This window comes from Schistocerca serialis, chromosome 9 (assembly GCF_023864345.2).
Source record: "Schistocerca serialis cubense isolate TAMUIC-IGC-003099 chromosome 9, iqSchSeri2.2, whole genome shotgun sequence".
In the NCBI taxonomy this organism is placed as follows: domain Eukaryota; kingdom Metazoa; phylum Arthropoda; class Insecta; order Orthoptera; family Acrididae; genus Schistocerca; species Schistocerca serialis.
The window spans coordinates 278,421,938-278,439,119 of NC_064646.1; the positions used below are offsets into that span (position 1 = coordinate 278,421,938).

The 17,182-nt window shown below is 41.2% G+C and overlaps 1 protein-coding gene across 1 annotated transcript in view; it reads right to left on the reverse strand.

Moving 5' to 3' along the window:
• Positions 1-379: 379 nt before the first annotated feature.
• Positions 380-17,182, reverse strand: part of LOC126419539 (dynein axonemal intermediate chain 7-like) — a 770,648-nt gene continuing 753,845 nt past the window's right edge. Inside the window, exons 15-16 of the mRNA XM_050086729.1 lie at positions 1,707-1,808; positions 380-517 (exon numbers count right to left, since the gene is read on the reverse strand). Coding sequence (XP_049942686.1) covers positions 380-517; positions 1,707-1,808 — 240 coding nt within the window. The remainder of the gene's footprint in view (positions 518-1,706; positions 1,809-17,182) is intronic.

Below are 17,182 nucleotides of genomic sequence, written 5' to 3' on the forward strand. Positions count from 1 at the left end.
CAGTGCTCTTCAGAATCATGAAATAGCTGATAGTGGTTTATACACTTTATTCTTTCAGTAGTAGCTTCTGATAAGTATGAAATCATATATGGTTAAAATTGTTTCACATATTTGTAATTTCAGAAGCAGTTATAAGCTATGTTACTCATCATACTGAATCTCCTGGTTAAGTTGAAAATAAAGGTATTCGAGGTACAGGATCTATTCTAAGATAAACTGAAAACAAACACTCCAAAATTACTGCACAATTTATTCATAGGCCTTTTTTTCAGATGAGCAATAAAGTACAAGACTGTATAATAAAATGCTGTACAAATATACTGCATTACACATTACATAAAACATAAAACAAATATAAATGTAAATCATTTATAATTAATCATGAATAGCTGAGCACTCTTGTTTTTTGCAGCATTTCATGCACCGTGTGCACTTGAGAATAGGAAACATCCTTCATTATTTTTTTGGCCTGTGGTGACGCCTGATGTTGCAGCAAGTGATAAAGATCTGCATAAAACTATAAAATAAAACAACATGTTACTGTTTCAAGAATTAATATGTACAGAAACTGACTACAAATATGTAAAAATGAGACAGCTATTAAAAACAACAAAATATTGTTAATTATGACTATCATTTTACAATACGAAAATATCAGATCTAATGACCACAGCTATGGAAATAACACACAGTAACCCCCAGTCCCAAGCAAAAAATACAACCTGGAATATTTATTTAATGTTTTACAATGTGTTAATAGTTCAAAGCACTAAAATTATGAATGTTAATGGGAGGTAGTAGATTTCCATAGACAACTCAAGATGAGCTAGCTAACACATCAGACTACCTGTGACTGATTCCAGTGTTGATGTCTTGATACACTGGCACCAATTAATACCCCAACAAGATGTGTGGTAAAAGACATAGTGAAATAGGAGTCAGGTAGAGTCAGAAATGAGGAGGCCCAGGAAGCTTTAACGGTAAATGGTACATTTATGATAGGTATGTAGTGCAGAAAAACATCTTAACAATTATTTTAAATGTGTTACTGATAACACGTGCCTATCAAGTTAAGTAAGTACTGTCTTGAAATATCTGAGTGCAATCTTCACAAGTAACTTGATATGATGTGTCACCATAAAAAGTTCATTATAAAATCTTTAAAATAAACACATTCTAGTGGTTCCACATTTACATCTACACTCTGCAAATGACTGGGAAGTGCATGGTAGAGGGAACTTCACACTGAACCACATATTAAGATTTACCAAATTTGTAGCATCAGTAATGATGTACTCATACAGATATTTTACATGCTTGGGATAGGAAGTTTACCATGTTACACAATTCTTCTTCTAGAAAAAGTTACTTGAGAAACCTTTTTGAAATAAAAAATAAGAACCAACACAGCTAATGGGAGCTGCTGTGGAATTAAATTATGGTAACAAACTAGAATGTGAAACTGAAATAGGTTTCATTTCAAGTGTCTGCCACAGCAGTCTATGTTAGGAATTAAAAATGTGTGATTAAAATCAGTATGGATAAGAGTGAAAATTATGATTCTTTTCATTACCACTTTATTGTCATTTCAAAAAAAACTAAACATAAGAGGTCTTAATATGAATAAGAGTAATAACTTCACAAAATACTTTATCCATCTTTACAGTATAATGATTTGCATGACCTGAGAATATTATTCAGCTTACCTTTAGGCCAGGAACTACTTCTGATACAAATGACTGGCTGAACTCGGTGCAGTCAACAAGGGTGGCTTTCAAAGGTGTTGCATGCAGAGTACTGTGGTTTGCCTTGAACAAAGAAGTGACACTCAGTACCCAAGGCACATTATTTGTCTTAATGGTTTTTGAGTGTTCTGCCAGGTGAGATTTGAGAAGTCCCACAATGTTTCAGCAGTATATCAGTCTGCCATTATCACCTGACTTGGCATAAATAAAAGGTGACATATAATTCTATGTGATTTTTTTTTTAGTTTATCCTGCAATACTAATAACAAAATACATGGTGTAGAGCCAGGTCTTGGTGTCCAGCAAGCACAATATTTCAGCAAACGACCACACTGCCATCATTAGGTGTGCTGATGAGGTCCCCTTCTGCACCTCTCAGCAGATTCTTTAATTACACAAAAGGAATGACAATTAATGTTTAATGTTTAATGTATCAATGACATTGGAAAAGAGCACAGGTAGTCCCAGTCTTCAAGAAGGGTCGTCGAGCAGATGCGCAAAACTATAGACCTATATCTCTGACGTCGATCTGTTGTAGAATTTTAGAACATGTTTTTTGCTCAAGTATCATGTCGTTTTTGGAAACCCAGAATCTACTCTGTAGGAATCATCATGGATTCCGGAAACAGCGATCGTGTGAGACCCAACTCGCTTTATTTGTTCATGAGATCCAGAAAATATTAGATACAGGCTCCCAGGTAGATGCTATTTTCCTCGACTTCCAGAAGGCGTTCGATACAATTCCGCACTGTCGCCTGATAAACAAAGTAAGAGCCTACGGAATATCAAACCAGCTGTGTGGCTGGATTGAAGAGTTTTTAGCAAACAGAACACAGCATGTTGTTCTCAATGGAGAGACGTCTACAGATGTTAAAGTAACCTCTGGCATGCCACAGGGGAGTGTTATGGGACCATTGCTTCTCACAATATATATAAATGACCTAGTAGATAGTGTTGGAAGTTCCATGCCGCTTTTTGCGGATGATGCTGTAGTATACAGAGAAGTTGCAGCATTAGAAAATTGCAGCAAAATGCAGGAAGATCTGCAGCCGATAGGCACTTGGTGCAGGGAGTGGCAACTGACCCTTAACATAGACAAATGTAATGTATTGAGAATACATAGAAAGAAGGGGTAGCAGTTACTTCTGTAAAATATCTGGGAGTATGCGTACGGAACGATTTGAAGTGGAATGATCATACAAAATTAATTGTTGGTAAGGCGGGTACCAGGTTGAGATTCATTGGGAGAGTCCTTAGAAAATGTAGTCCATCAACAAAGGAGGTGGCTTACAAAACACTCGTTCGACCTATACTTGAGTATTGCTCATCAGTGTGGGATCCGTACCAGATCGGTTTGACGGAGGAGATAGAGAAGATCCAAAGAAGAGCGGCGCATTTCGTCACAGGGTTATTTGGTAACCGTGATAGCATTACGGAGATGTTTAGCAAACTCAAGTGGCAGACTCTGCAAGAGAGGCACTCTGCATTGCGGTGTAGCTTGCTCGCCATGTTTCGAGAGGGTGCGTTTCTGGATGAGGTATCGAATATATTGCTTCCCCCTACTTATACCTCCCAAGGAGATCACGAACGTAAAATTAGAGAGATTTGAGTGCGCACGGAGGCTTTCAGACATCGTTCTTCTCGCAAACCATACACGACTGGAACAGAAAAGGGAGGCAATGACAGTGGCACGTAAAGTGCCCTCCGCCACACACCGTTGGGTCGTTTGCGGAGTATAAATGTAGATGTAGATGTAGATGCAGACAATGAGGTCATTAGAGGTGGAGCACAAGCTTGGAGTAGGGAAGGATGGGAAAGGAAATTGGGCATGCCCTTTCAAAGAAACCATCCTGCCATTTCCCTTAATTGATTTAGGGAAATCATGGAAAAATCTAAATTTGAATGGGTGGATGGGAATTTAAAACTATTGTCCCCCTGGAAGTGATTCCAGTGTCTTACCATTGTACCACCTTATTCAGTTTTTGTTCAACAGTTTAGGTAAGATCACCAGTCCCTTTTCTTCATCCCTCTTCCTTCCCTTCAACCCTTCTGTCAGAAGAAAGAGCCACTGACTCTAGAAGCTTGCACATTTCTTTAATATTTATACATACTTTCTTCTGCTGCTACTTAGTGACTAGAATTTTTATCCATCCAGTTATACTATAATTCCATGTAATTCTGATAGACAGAACACTGTGAATGCCAACTTTTTGAAGTTCAGTAATTGAGTATGCTTTAGGTGTTCACAGCAGTGGACTTCAACAGTACACAATCCCTTCCATGTTTGCTATGCCAAAGTCATAGAGTATTTGTTAATATGAGACTTCATAGTTCAAAAAAATCTTTGAGACGACCAAGGAGAATCCCTCTTTAACCAGTGGGTAGAGAAAAGTCATCACATGATTTTTCCTGAGAATTCATCCTCGATAACATACTATTGTACGTGATAAATGCAGTAGCTGCATCCTCCTCAGGCTCCTCTTCCATTTCTGCAGTTTTACTGTCAGCATAGGGCAAAGGACTCTCCAAAACTAACACTGTGTATAGGCATTTCAGTTCTTGAATGAAACTCTCCATATCCTAAAGGGTGTGAGCCCTGTTTACCAATGATTTGATGTTCCAATTCCTCTGCACTGGATGGTGACATCTGTCTAGGTGCAAGTACAAGTTGGTGAGCATCTTCTTATAGAATACATTGTGGCCCAATGTACCATCTCCTCTCCTTTTTACCAGTTTTGCTGGAAGAACCTGAAGAACTATATTACATACCTCTGCAGGGAGGAGATGAATTACTGTATGAAGAAATCATACAAGCTACTCCATCAGAGAAGCTATTGTCTGAGTACTTCCAGGTTTATCAGGAGATGTCATTATGAATATGTGGTGCAAATTTTCACCAAAGTGATGCATCATTTGTACTCAGTGAAAGTTAGGAGACTGAGAAAATATACCAGTTTATACTTGATCAACAAGAGAGTGGGCCCTGCTGGAAGATGGAGTGTACTGGAAAATATAATGTGGTCCTCCTAAGAGAGTAGAGAGAAGCTACTGTGTTCATTCCATACAGAGGCACGTTATCCAGGAAAACAGGATGAATTCTTAGAGACTGCATTGTAAAGAATGTCATCTGTCCACTGATCACAACACATTATCTTACAGCACCAAAAGTGATCTGAAACTATGGACTTCCAATATCTGTCAAATCCTTTGCTAATGCAGCATGACATACAAAGGGCAAATGGTATATGCCACTGAAATCATTGCACTGAATGTGAATGGCATACTTGAATACTACAGCTCAACAATTTGGTGGTTGCAGTGGGGGAGGGGGGAAGCAGAAGAGAGATATACGCACAAACTGAGGTGGTCAGTTCATCAACATAACTGAGGATAACAGTTGTTGACCAAAATGTTGGGGCCTCTGGACACTGACATGAATTAATTTGTCGTAAATTATATGACTTATTTAAGTTTGTGCTTTTACTGCCTCTCATCCTCTACCACCCTACCTGTCTCATAGTAGTCCACCATATCAACCTGAACTTTTTTGCAGGGAGTGTCAGGAGCAGCAGCTGATTTTGGAACTGACTCTGAAATTGTCATTATTGTGACAAGGTTAACACTTTTAATTTTATTGTGGTATGTTACCTGGACTGGTAACTCCTTACACACATTCTATGCTGCTTTAGTTATTTCATGTTCCTTGGCAATATCATCACCATCTGGTTTTGAAATACCATGTGACTCATATGATTTCCCTTGTAGGACACCCAAAAACTCCATAAGAATTTTACCTCAGTATCCATGAAGTTTGAGAACTCACAAGATTTATTGCTAATTCTGTGCACTACTCTTACTTTATACCATAATTCTATCATCATGAATTATGACATCTGCAGTGGAATGCTGCAGTTTGTTAAACTAACTATACCTGTATAATATGGATGTCTTATTTTTCTTATTTTCAATTTTTAAGATTTTAAGTGTATAACATCTTATATTGGTTAAACATTATAAAATACAAATTTTCAGTTCATTTAAAATATTTCTGTGAGCTGGGCTGTGTGCCTTTTGGTGCAGCAGTTAGGATCAATGGCACTGCTGCTATTGTTCTTAATAAATATGCTTTCAGTGATAAGTGTTGTATTTCACTGATGATTTTGGATTTAGAATTGATTCTGGCTACAAGCTCAAATTGTTTGGTGAAGGTGCCAGGTACTTCAAAACATCTACATCACGGTGGCTCCAATTAGGAAATGTAAAAATTGTCACTTACACAGATAAGTGTCAAAACACAAGCAGTGCATCTTTCCTACTGTCTATGGATTCAGGATATCCATGGGTAACAAAACACCAGTAAATCAGCTGGTATGACTGACTCCCGCATGTGGTCCCTCTGTCAGTCATGGAAGACCACCACGAGCTCACCTCTTTCATGTGCAAGGTGATAAGAGAAGGGTTGCAGCAGGTAGAAATGTCAGCCAAATAAACTAGAGAAAGCAACCACTGGTGTAAACCCCACATATCAGGAGGTAACAGAGAATGTTGAGGAAGAGATATATCAATCTTTAGCACCAACCTCTGTGACCAGTTAAATGTACCATGAAAAATGGACTTGGCCAACTTGGTCTTACGCTACAGCTGTTAATGACAACCCAGTATCTGAGCAACATAGGTACAGCCAACTCCTCTTCCAAATAAAATGCCCCACAGAGGAACAGACATTTCAAGGAAAGAAAACAACATGCCAGTATGTTTTCACTGTAGACACCCTGAACATAGGGTATCATCCACCAATTAGTCAGCACTTACACAGGACAAGGGCTGAGGGTCTGCTGCTACTGCCACTGCCTTTGCCTTTGCCTCCTCCCTACGTGCCTTTCCCAGCCTTACAGGATATACCACAGTGGTGTGGACCCACCTTCCTTGTGGACATCACTGCATCCTGTCTCTCCTCTAGGGCCCCGATGCATGCTGCTGACCTTTCTCATGATGCTCTTCTACCACCTACACTTCTGCTATCACCTGGGCCAGCACCACTGGGTCCTTCACATCAGCATTCCTGGCACCACCACCAGAGTTGCCTGGGCACCTTCATTGTCGGTGCAGTTCCGTCACTTCAAGGACTTGGATGTCAAGATGCTACCAGTGCCATTATCACCGTCCTCCCTTATAGTACTTCATAGGGAGAAGGGGGAGGGTGGGGTGGGGGCAGCTGCTATGCATGTCAGTGGGCACACAACTTCTGACCCTACTCACCAGTTCTGGCCCTTCCACCACTCCCATCATCACCTGCGGTGCCCACCAAAGGGGCCATGGACGTGTCATCAGTCATTTTGATGCCTGCATCAGAGGAGCACTCTTACCCCAAGGGAGAGGGTGCTATGACCCTGTACCTCATACATGGCACCAGGCTGCTGGTGTGCAACACTAATACCCCACTAATGGCATCTGGACAGGCCAGCCACCAGAGCCCCTCTATGACTTGTGCACATGGTGCAGCACCTGCCACACCATCTACTGGAGATTGCCTCCATAACGACAGTGTGTCAGATACCCACCCTCAGATTATGTTCTACTGATTATTGTACTTTTTTATATTTGTTGCTTACTTGACTGTGTATAAATAAACTCTTATTGTTTGTGGCCACTTTATTGTTTGTACCTAGCATTATAACATTAAGGAATAATGCTGTGTTCACATTAGTGCCAGTTACAACCAAAGGCAGCTGTTTTACACAGATTCAGCACTCAATCTATGCTGTGTTTTTTATGCTATGATACAATTTTATGTGACAAGGAAGATGGTATTTCATTGCTTAGTTGGTAAGCATCTCTGGACCTCTACGTACACATAACAGTGAGCCAAATTTTGAAGTACTTCAGACCCCTCCAGATGCGAAATTATATGCTAGAATAATTATATATATTTAGAAGCACTTTTAAATATTATGTGCACCTATAGATGGGAGGATATTTCAGAAACATCACCAACACACTGCTCCAGCATTGCTTTTATTCAATTGTTGAATATCTGGAGATCAATTCATGACAAACATAATTCACATCTTGCTTACAGTGATGCTTCACTTACAGTTAAGTCTTATATTTCTTTCATTTAATTGATGTGATTATAGAGAGCAGTTCATATAAAATATAATAATATTCAACTTAAAATTAATCCTTATGTGGCATTTATAGCCTACTATATTCTTTACAGAACATGCAAGACTGTATGTAAAATTATTGTAACAGAAAGGTCTGTGCTTTTTTAGAATTTCATTAAGATGCACCCCTTATCAAGAACATGATTTTCTGGATAAATAAATGAATAAATAAACTTCTGATCATTTCTCTTCATTCAATACGGAAAAGCATCACAAAATATTTATAATTATGGCCAGGATGGATTGTACACTTTCTCTACAATTGCTGATACTGTTTCTCTTGCCTTCCTGATGAAGGAGGCCATAGCTATCAAAATTTATGCAGTGGGGTCTGTATATATGTTGACCTCACATTCACTCCGGTCTCATGTTTAATTTATACTTTTTCTCTCTTATGCAATATTACCATTTCCATTTTTATTTGTATTACACATTCATTCACATTCTTTTCACTTCTTCATTCATTTTCTGGTGCTTGCCATCAATAATTCACATGATTACTGCTATATTCACCTCATCATTCTTGTTCTTTAATCTAAACACACACAAAATATTTTTGTGCCCCTCTTGAGATTTTTTGTGTTACTTTATTCAGGGAGATGCCTCTGATTTCTTCCTTCCATGCATGTCAATGTATTGCTCATCCTTATATTGCCTCATGCTGTGGTCATCCACTGTGGTGTAATGGTTACAGTCACTGGCTGGTGACATGTTACCACTGGGTGTAATGGTTATAATCACTGGCTGGTGATGTGTTGGTTGCTGATTTGATTCCAATATCCTGAAATTATTTGTTACTTAAGCTTCATTATATCTGGAAGGTTCTGGGACTTACTTATTTTTGGAAAATTGTTATTTTCTATAACATTCTATGTCTGTGAAAAGAGGAACATTCTCTGATGAGGCAGACAGTTCAACTTCATCTATACATTCATGCATGCTACATAAATGTGCTTTAAGCATGAAGTGCCCATAATTTACACAAGACAATTGAATCTGATTGATGAAAGGAGAAGATATGAAAATACATTAAATAAAAAGGAAATGCAGATGGTAAAAAAACGAATTTGACAAAAAATGTGAACTGGCTAAATAGGAATGGCTAGAGGATAAATGCATTGCTGTAGGAGCATGCATGACCAGAGGAAAGATAATTGTCACTTACAGGAAAATTAAAGAGATCTTTGGAGAAAGTACATACACTACTGGCCATTAAAATTGCTACACCAAGAAGAAATGCAGATGATAAATGGGTATTCATTGGACAAATATATTATACTAGAACTGACATGTGATTACATTTTCACGCAATTTGGGTGCATAGATACTGAGAAATCAGTACCCAGAACAACCATCTCAGGGAGTAATAATGGCCTTGATACGCCTGGGCATTGAGTCAAACAGAGCTTGGACAGCATGTACAGGTACAGCTGCCCATGCAGCTCCAACATGATACCACAGTTCATCAACAGTAGTGATTGGCATATTGTGGTTAGCCAGTTGCTCGGCCACCATTGACCAGACGTTTTCAATTGGTGAGAGATCTGGAGAATGTGCTGGCCAGGCCAGCAGTCGAACATTTTCTGAATCCAGAAAGGCCTGTACAGGACCTGCAACATGCGGTCGTGCATTATCCTGCTGAAATGTAGGGTTTTGCAGGAATCAAATGAAGTATAGAGCCATGGGTCGTAACACATCTGAAATGTAACATCCACTGTTCAAAGTGCCGTTGATGTGAACAAGAGGTGACCGAGACATGTAACCAATGGCACCCCATACCATCACACCGGGTGATACGCCAGTATGGCGATGACGAATACACACTTCCAATGTGCGCTCACCGCAATGTCGCCAAACACAGGTGCGACCATCATGATGCTGTAAACAGAACCTGGATTCATCCGAAAAAATGACTTTTTGCCATTTGTGCACCCAGGTTCGTTGTTGAGTACACCATCGTAGGTGCTCCTGTCTGTGATGCAGTGTCAAGGGTAACCACAGCCATGGTCTCCGAGCTGATAGTCCATGCTGCTGCAAATGTCGTCGAACTGTTTGTGCAGATGGTTGTTGTCTTGCAAACAGCCCCATCTGTTGACTCAGGGATTGAGAGTGGGTGCACGATCCGTTACAGCCATGCAGATAAGAAGCCTGTTATCTCGACTGCTGGTGAAACGAGGCCATTGGGATCCAGCTTGGCGTTCCGTATTACCCTCCTGAACTTACCGATTACATATTCTGCTAACAGTATTGGATCTCGACCAATGTGAGCAACAATGTTGCGGTACGATAAACCGCAGTTGCGATAGGCTACAATCCGACCTTTATCAAAGTCGGAAACATGATGGTATGCATTTCTCCTCCTTACATGAGGCATCACAACAATGTTTCACCAGGCAACGCCAATCAACTGCTGTTTGCGTATGAGAAATCGGTTGGAAACTTTCCTCATGTCAGCATGTTGTAGGTGTCGCCACCGGCACCAACCTTGTGTGAATGCTCTGAAAAGCTAATCATTTGCATATCACAGCATCTTCTTCTTGTCAGTTAAATTTCACATCTGCAGCACATCATCTTCACGGTGTAGCAATTTTAATGACCAGTAGTGTATATTAATTAGTATGACCTGTCTTGATAGTTGTGTTCTCCTTGAAGGTGTGGGAAAACATTATATTTTCAAGACCCATATCACAGAATGTGTTACTTTTCAGTTCATGAATTTTCTGTGATGTGACTGGTGAAAAGCATTTGATCGTGCAGTTCGAAGTGTTCTCCTATTGAAGCTGAAACATAATGCTATCAGAGGTGTTGTAGGTAACAGATTTTGGTATTGTATTATTAAGATTTTGCAGAGTGTTGTATTAAGAAGCACAGGGAGTGTGCACAATAAAACAGTATCTTCAGAATGGGGATTAACCATCAAGGGTATATCACAGGTGTTGATATTGGATCCACTCTTGTTCTTGATATATATGGATGATATTCCGTCATAACTCAATAAGGAGAAATATATTTTTGCTGATGATGCAAGTATTATTATAAAACCTAATGGAGTAACTACAGCACATGGAAATGTAAATGTAAAATTGACTTGTTCCATATGATAGGCAGAGATTGAAATTATGATTGACAAAATATGCATATAACTAACTGAATGGCTAAATTTCATGGAAGACCTTCAGCACCACACATCGGTAACACAGAAAATTGTAAGAGGTGAGATATGGAGGTTGATACTGTCTGTTGATATGGAACTCAGATGGTCTAAAGTACCAGACTTGAATGTCAAACATGTAGAAGGCGATGAAAGAAGAATTGCTTATGCCTCCAGGTTACTCTTGAATTCCAACAAAAATTCAGTCATAGTTAAAGCTGGATAAATTTTTGTTTTGAATCTCAAATATTTCTGTCAACATTATCAATGGTTCTATTTTAAACCCATATACTGTTTTGTGCTGCATTCCACAGAGCAACTTGTGAATATTTATGTGAAAGCCACATTGCATCATCATGCTCAGTGATTCACTGCCTTTGTATAATTTCTGTATCCCACAAGATACAAACAAAAACTGTCCATTACACATGCTGAATGAAAGTTCTGCAAAAGTATGTGCTAGTCTACACCCACTAAAGCCTGATGGATTAGATGCAGAATGTAAGGATTACATTCAGAATTTGTACCAGGAGACAGGGATGCATGACTTCAAAAGGGAACCTGCAAGTCAGTCATTCTATAAACACAATAAAATCCATCAACATTACAGTGTTAGCCATCTAAAGAGAAATCTAAAGCAAAATCTAAGTACACAATGAGGCTGTAAGTGCGGTGCATTCCAAACAGCTTCATAAAGTGGAGTCATCTGCTATAGTGTACACTTTATAGGCTGGCTGGTTTGCCCAATACAATCATTTTCAGCAGTAGCTTCTACAACTGGGCATAGCCTCCATAAGGCTCTACCTCCCAGCAATATGCCTTATTAGGGTCATATCAATATCCTCATCTGGTGGCAGATCAAACATGTCTGCATCTTCGTCATTGCCAGATGAGTATACAATATCTCCCCCCATTAGCCAGGATTATGTCAGGCTGGAAGTGGTCTGGTCAGTGCTTTGCCTGACATCCAAGTCAACAGTCTGCATCTTGGGCGGGGAGGGGGGAGGGGGGGGGGGGGAGACAAGTATGGTGATGACACCCGTGCCATTTATAGGCAATATTGCGGGTGGCACTTGGCCACTTTTTTTGGGAGGCCAGTGCTGAGGCCTGCCTCCCTACTTCCAATTACCTGTGTAAGAGAGGAGGTCATAGCTGAGTGTGGTGTGTACCTCAATCTCCACAAGATCACTCCTTGTGAGTTGTAGTTGCAGCACTGGATGAGCATGAGCGTGGGTGCCATTCTGCTGTATAATAGGAGGCAAGGGTGATGCCTGTGAGGCAATGGAGGGCTTATGCAGCTGTTAGTGAGTATGGTTGTGTCTTATTGTGATGGCTACAGTTCATAATGATGGCTGGACTAGGTGATTCTGGATGGCCACAACTTCAAATTACTTGTGCTCCCTACAGCCTATGATAACATTTTGATTTCTGTCCAATTTATCTTTACTTCTATATAAAGACAACTTATTGTTTAACATCATCACCAAAAATCTTGAAAAGTACTTGACCAATTTACTTCAAATTTGTACTCAGATATATAAATAATATATAAAGAGGAAATATTGTTTCTAATAATCTCAGAAAGTTCCTGACAGATTACTTCAAATTTTTACAGGTTTCTCTAAGAAACATTTGGACAGACAAAGGCTATATGTATAATTTACAAATTTATGTACCTATTTAAACTAATATAAAAAGACAAAACTTTGTTTAATGTTATTTCCAAATATCTCCAAAAGATCTTGGTTAATTTACTTAAATTTTTAAACAATGCTCTAATAAACATTCAAATACAAATAGGCTATATATTTTTAATATATATCACACATAAAAGTATATATAATAAATAAAGATATCTAAAAACAAAGATGATGTGACTTACCAAACGAAAGTGCTGGCAGGTCAATAGACAACAAACACAAACATACACACAAAATTCAAGCTTTTGCAACCAACGGTTGCTTCGTCAGGAAAGAGGGAAGGAGAGGGAAAGACAAAATGATGTGGGTTTTAAGGGATAGGGTAAGGAGTCATTCCAATCCCGGGAGCGGAAAGACTTACCTTAGGGGGAAAAAAGGACAGGTATACACCCGCACACACACACACACACACACACACACACATATCCATCCGCACATACACAGACACAAGCAGACATTTGTAAAGGCAAAGAGTTTCAACTCCTTGCCTTCACAAATGTCCGCCTGCGTCCATGCATGTGCGGATGGACATGCACGTGTGTGCGAGTGCACACCCCCCCCCCCCCCTGCCCCCCCCCCTTCAAGGCAAGACCCCCGTTCCCGGGACCGGAACGACTCCCCCCCCCTCCCCCTCCCCCAAAACTCAACCCCCCCCCCCCGACGAATCAACCGTCGGCCGCGAAAGCCCGAAAAGCGGACTCCTTACCCTCTCCCTTGAAACCCACATCCTTTCGTCTTTCCCTCTCCTTCCCACTTTCCTGACGAAGCAACCGTTGGTTGCGAAAGCTTGAATTTTGTGTGTATGTTTGTGTTTGTTTGTGTGTCTATCGACCTGCCAGCACTTTCGTTTGGTAAGTCACATCATCTTTGTTTTTAGATATATTTTTCCCACGTGGAATGTTTCCCTCTATTATGTCCATATCATTAATTTGAACCCAACAATTACGTTTGTTATTGTCACTGTTGCATTTCGAAATCTTTTCTGTTGCCTTAATTTCTCTCTCTGTTTTTGCCACTAGTTTCACTTTGTATTCACTTTCTCGTTTTTACCGTAATCTACTATACAATTTTTTCCCGCCTATATATACTCGATAATACATAACCCACTTCCAAACCATAACCAAAAAATTTTTTTCCGCTTTCAACACTACCGCTGCTATTAAATCCACCGTTTCTAGTTGATAAACAATTCCTTTCAGCTACTAAACAGCCATTTCGGCTATTTCTAATAACTTTCGCCTTTTTTTCCTTTTCCGTTTTTCCCACATCACTGATCTTTTTTAGCCACTTCCCACAGGTTTTAACGTCATTATTTCTTCATCAGACAATTGTTAGCCTCAATTTCACAATCTGCCACCACAAATCCACTGCTTTCAATACATTTGCAAGCAGTTTTTTCGAAATTTTCCCGAATTGCTCCACCCTTTAACGTGTTTTGGCGGCAACACAACCACATCGTTGTCTACGAACCCAAGTTCACCACAGGATCAACAAGCCCAGCTATAACCAACACTTTTTCGCCTTTTTCCACACCAGATCTCCAGTTGCTTTCCAGTTCACCTTTATCTCTCCCCATATACATATATTTATATTTTTATTTCCTTTTTCATTTCAGCCTCATGTTACACTTTCCACCTTCTAATACCATGTCACCCTACCACCATCCCCACAACAACCCCATTAAGTTTTATTTACATTTCCTCCGCAAACATTCCTTTGCCCGAGCCAGATTACACTCCCATATTTGATTTTCTCAAGCTTGTCTGACATTTGGCATTACCCCCAAAGGCCTCACACTTAAAGTTCCCATCTCTGGCTGTAACCCTTCTTTCCATCAGTCCCTATACCAGTTCCAAACTGAACAATCCATTGCCCTCACCCACCTAATCCTTCACCTACACATCAACTCAGCCAATGAACACACCCGTCAACTCCTATCCTTAATAAAAGTCCTCAGTCTTTCCTCTCCCACATCCACACTGGCTGTTCAGAGCATCCTCCTACAGACTAACCGCAAATTAGAACAGCATCCCACCCTCTACCTCAAAAAACTATCCAATCTTCTGGTTTCCCACTTCCGGAAAGGCAACTCACTCACCCTTCACAACCTTTCCAGCAAACCTCAACCTCCTCTCATTGCACACAGACCCAGTCTCTCCCATCTACTTAACCTCCCACTTCCAGCTCCACTCCCCCCAAAACCTCAAAATTCCAATCAACACAATCTGGAACCACAACACCCTAATTCAGTAGTTAACCTTTCCTCCAAACCTCTCTCCCAATCCGAAACCTCTGTCCTATCCAAAGGCCTCACCTTCAGCCCCACTCCCAGATTCAACCAAACAGCCCTTGTCAAAGATTTACTGTCCTACACCCGTACTCTCTGCTGAAAATATCACTTTGCCTTGAAGAAAAATGATCCTAATCCTACTCCTAATGATCCAACTCCCCAAGACACTATCCAAATTGAACCCTGCCTGGAACAGTTCTGTCCTCCGTCACAGCGGGACCCACCTCCTCCTCCCCAAAACACCCTCTCCAAACCTTCCAGGAATTTCTGACTTCCAGCCTTGACTTTCAATCCTTCTTAAAAAACCTTAATCCTACTCCCAACATCACCACTGCTGAAGCCCAGGCTATCCGTGATCTGAAGGCTGACCGATCCATCGTCATTCTTCCGGTGGACAAGGGTTCCACAACCGTGGTACTTGATCGTCGGGAGTATGTGGCTGAGGGACTGCGTCAGCTTTCAGACAACACTACATACAAAGTTTGCCAAGGTAATCCCATTCCTGATGTCCAGGCGGAGCTTCAAGGAATCCTCAGAACCTTAGGCCCCATACAAAACCTTTCACCTGACTCCATCAACCTCCTGACCCCACCAACACCCCGCACCCCTACTTTCTACCTTCTTCCTAAAATTCACAAACCCAATCATCCCGGCCGTCCCATTGTAGCTGGTTACCAAGCCCCCACAGAATGTATCTCTGCCTACGTAGATCAACACCTTCAACCCATTACATGCAGTCTCCCATCATTCATCAAAGACACCAACCACTTTCTCAAATGCCTGGAATACTTACCCAATCCGTTACCCCCAGAAACCATCCTTGTAACCATTGATGCCACTTCCTTATACACAAATATTCCGCATGTCCAGGGCCTCGCTGCGATGGAGCACTTCCTTTCACGCCGATCACCTGCCACCCTACCAAAAACCTCTTTCCTCATTACCTTAGCCAGCTTCATCCTGACCCACAACTTCTTCACTTTCGAAGACCAGACATACCAACAATTAAAGGGAACAGCCATGGGTACCAGGATGGCCCCCTCATACGCCAACCTATTCATGGGTTGCTTAGAGGAAGCCTTCTTGGTTACCCAGGCCTGCCAACCCAAAGTTTGGTACAGGGTTATTGATGACATTTTCGGGATCTGGACTCACAGTGAAGAAGAACTCCAGAATTTCCTCTCCAACCTCAACTCCTTTGGTTCCATCAGATTCACCTGGTCCTAATCCAAATCCCATGCCACTTTCCTTGACGTTGACCTCCACCTGTCCAATGGCCAGCTTCACACATCCATCCACATCAAACCCACCAACAAGCAACAGTACCTCCATTATGACAGCTGCCACCCATTCCACATCAAACGGTCCCTTCCCTACAGCCTAGGTCTTTGTGGCAAATGAATCTGCTCCAGTCCGGAATCCCTGAACCATTACACCAACAACCTGAAAACAGCTTTCGCATCCCACAACTACCCTCCCGACCTGGTACAGAAGCAAATAACCAGAGCCACTTCCTCATCTCCTCAAACCCAGAACCTCCCACAGAAGAACCCCAAAAGTGCCCCACTTGTGACAGGATACTTTCCAGGACTGGATACTGGATCAAACTCTGAATGTGGCTCTCCAGCAGGGATATGACTTCCTCAAATCCTGCCCTGAAATGAGTTCCATCCTTCATGAAATCCTCCCCACTCCACCAAGAGTGTCTTTCCACTGTCCACCTAACCTTCGTAACCTCTTGGTTCATCCCTATGAAATCCCCAAACCACCTTCCCTACCCTCTGGCTCCTACCCTTGTAACTGACCCCAGTGTAAAACCTGTCCCATGCACCCTCCCACCACCACCTACTCCAGTCCTGTAACCCGGAAGGTGTACACGATCAAAGGCAGAGCCACGTGTGAAAGCACCCACGTGATTTACCAACTGACCTGCCTACACTGTGAAGCTTTCTATGTGGGAATGACCAGCAACAAACTGTCCATTCACATGAATGGACACAGGCAGACAGTGTTTGTTGGTAATGAGGATCACCCTGTGGCTAAACATGCCTTGGTGCACGGCCAGCACATCTTGGCACAGTGTTACACCATCCGGGTTATCTGGATACTTCCCACTAACACCAACCTGT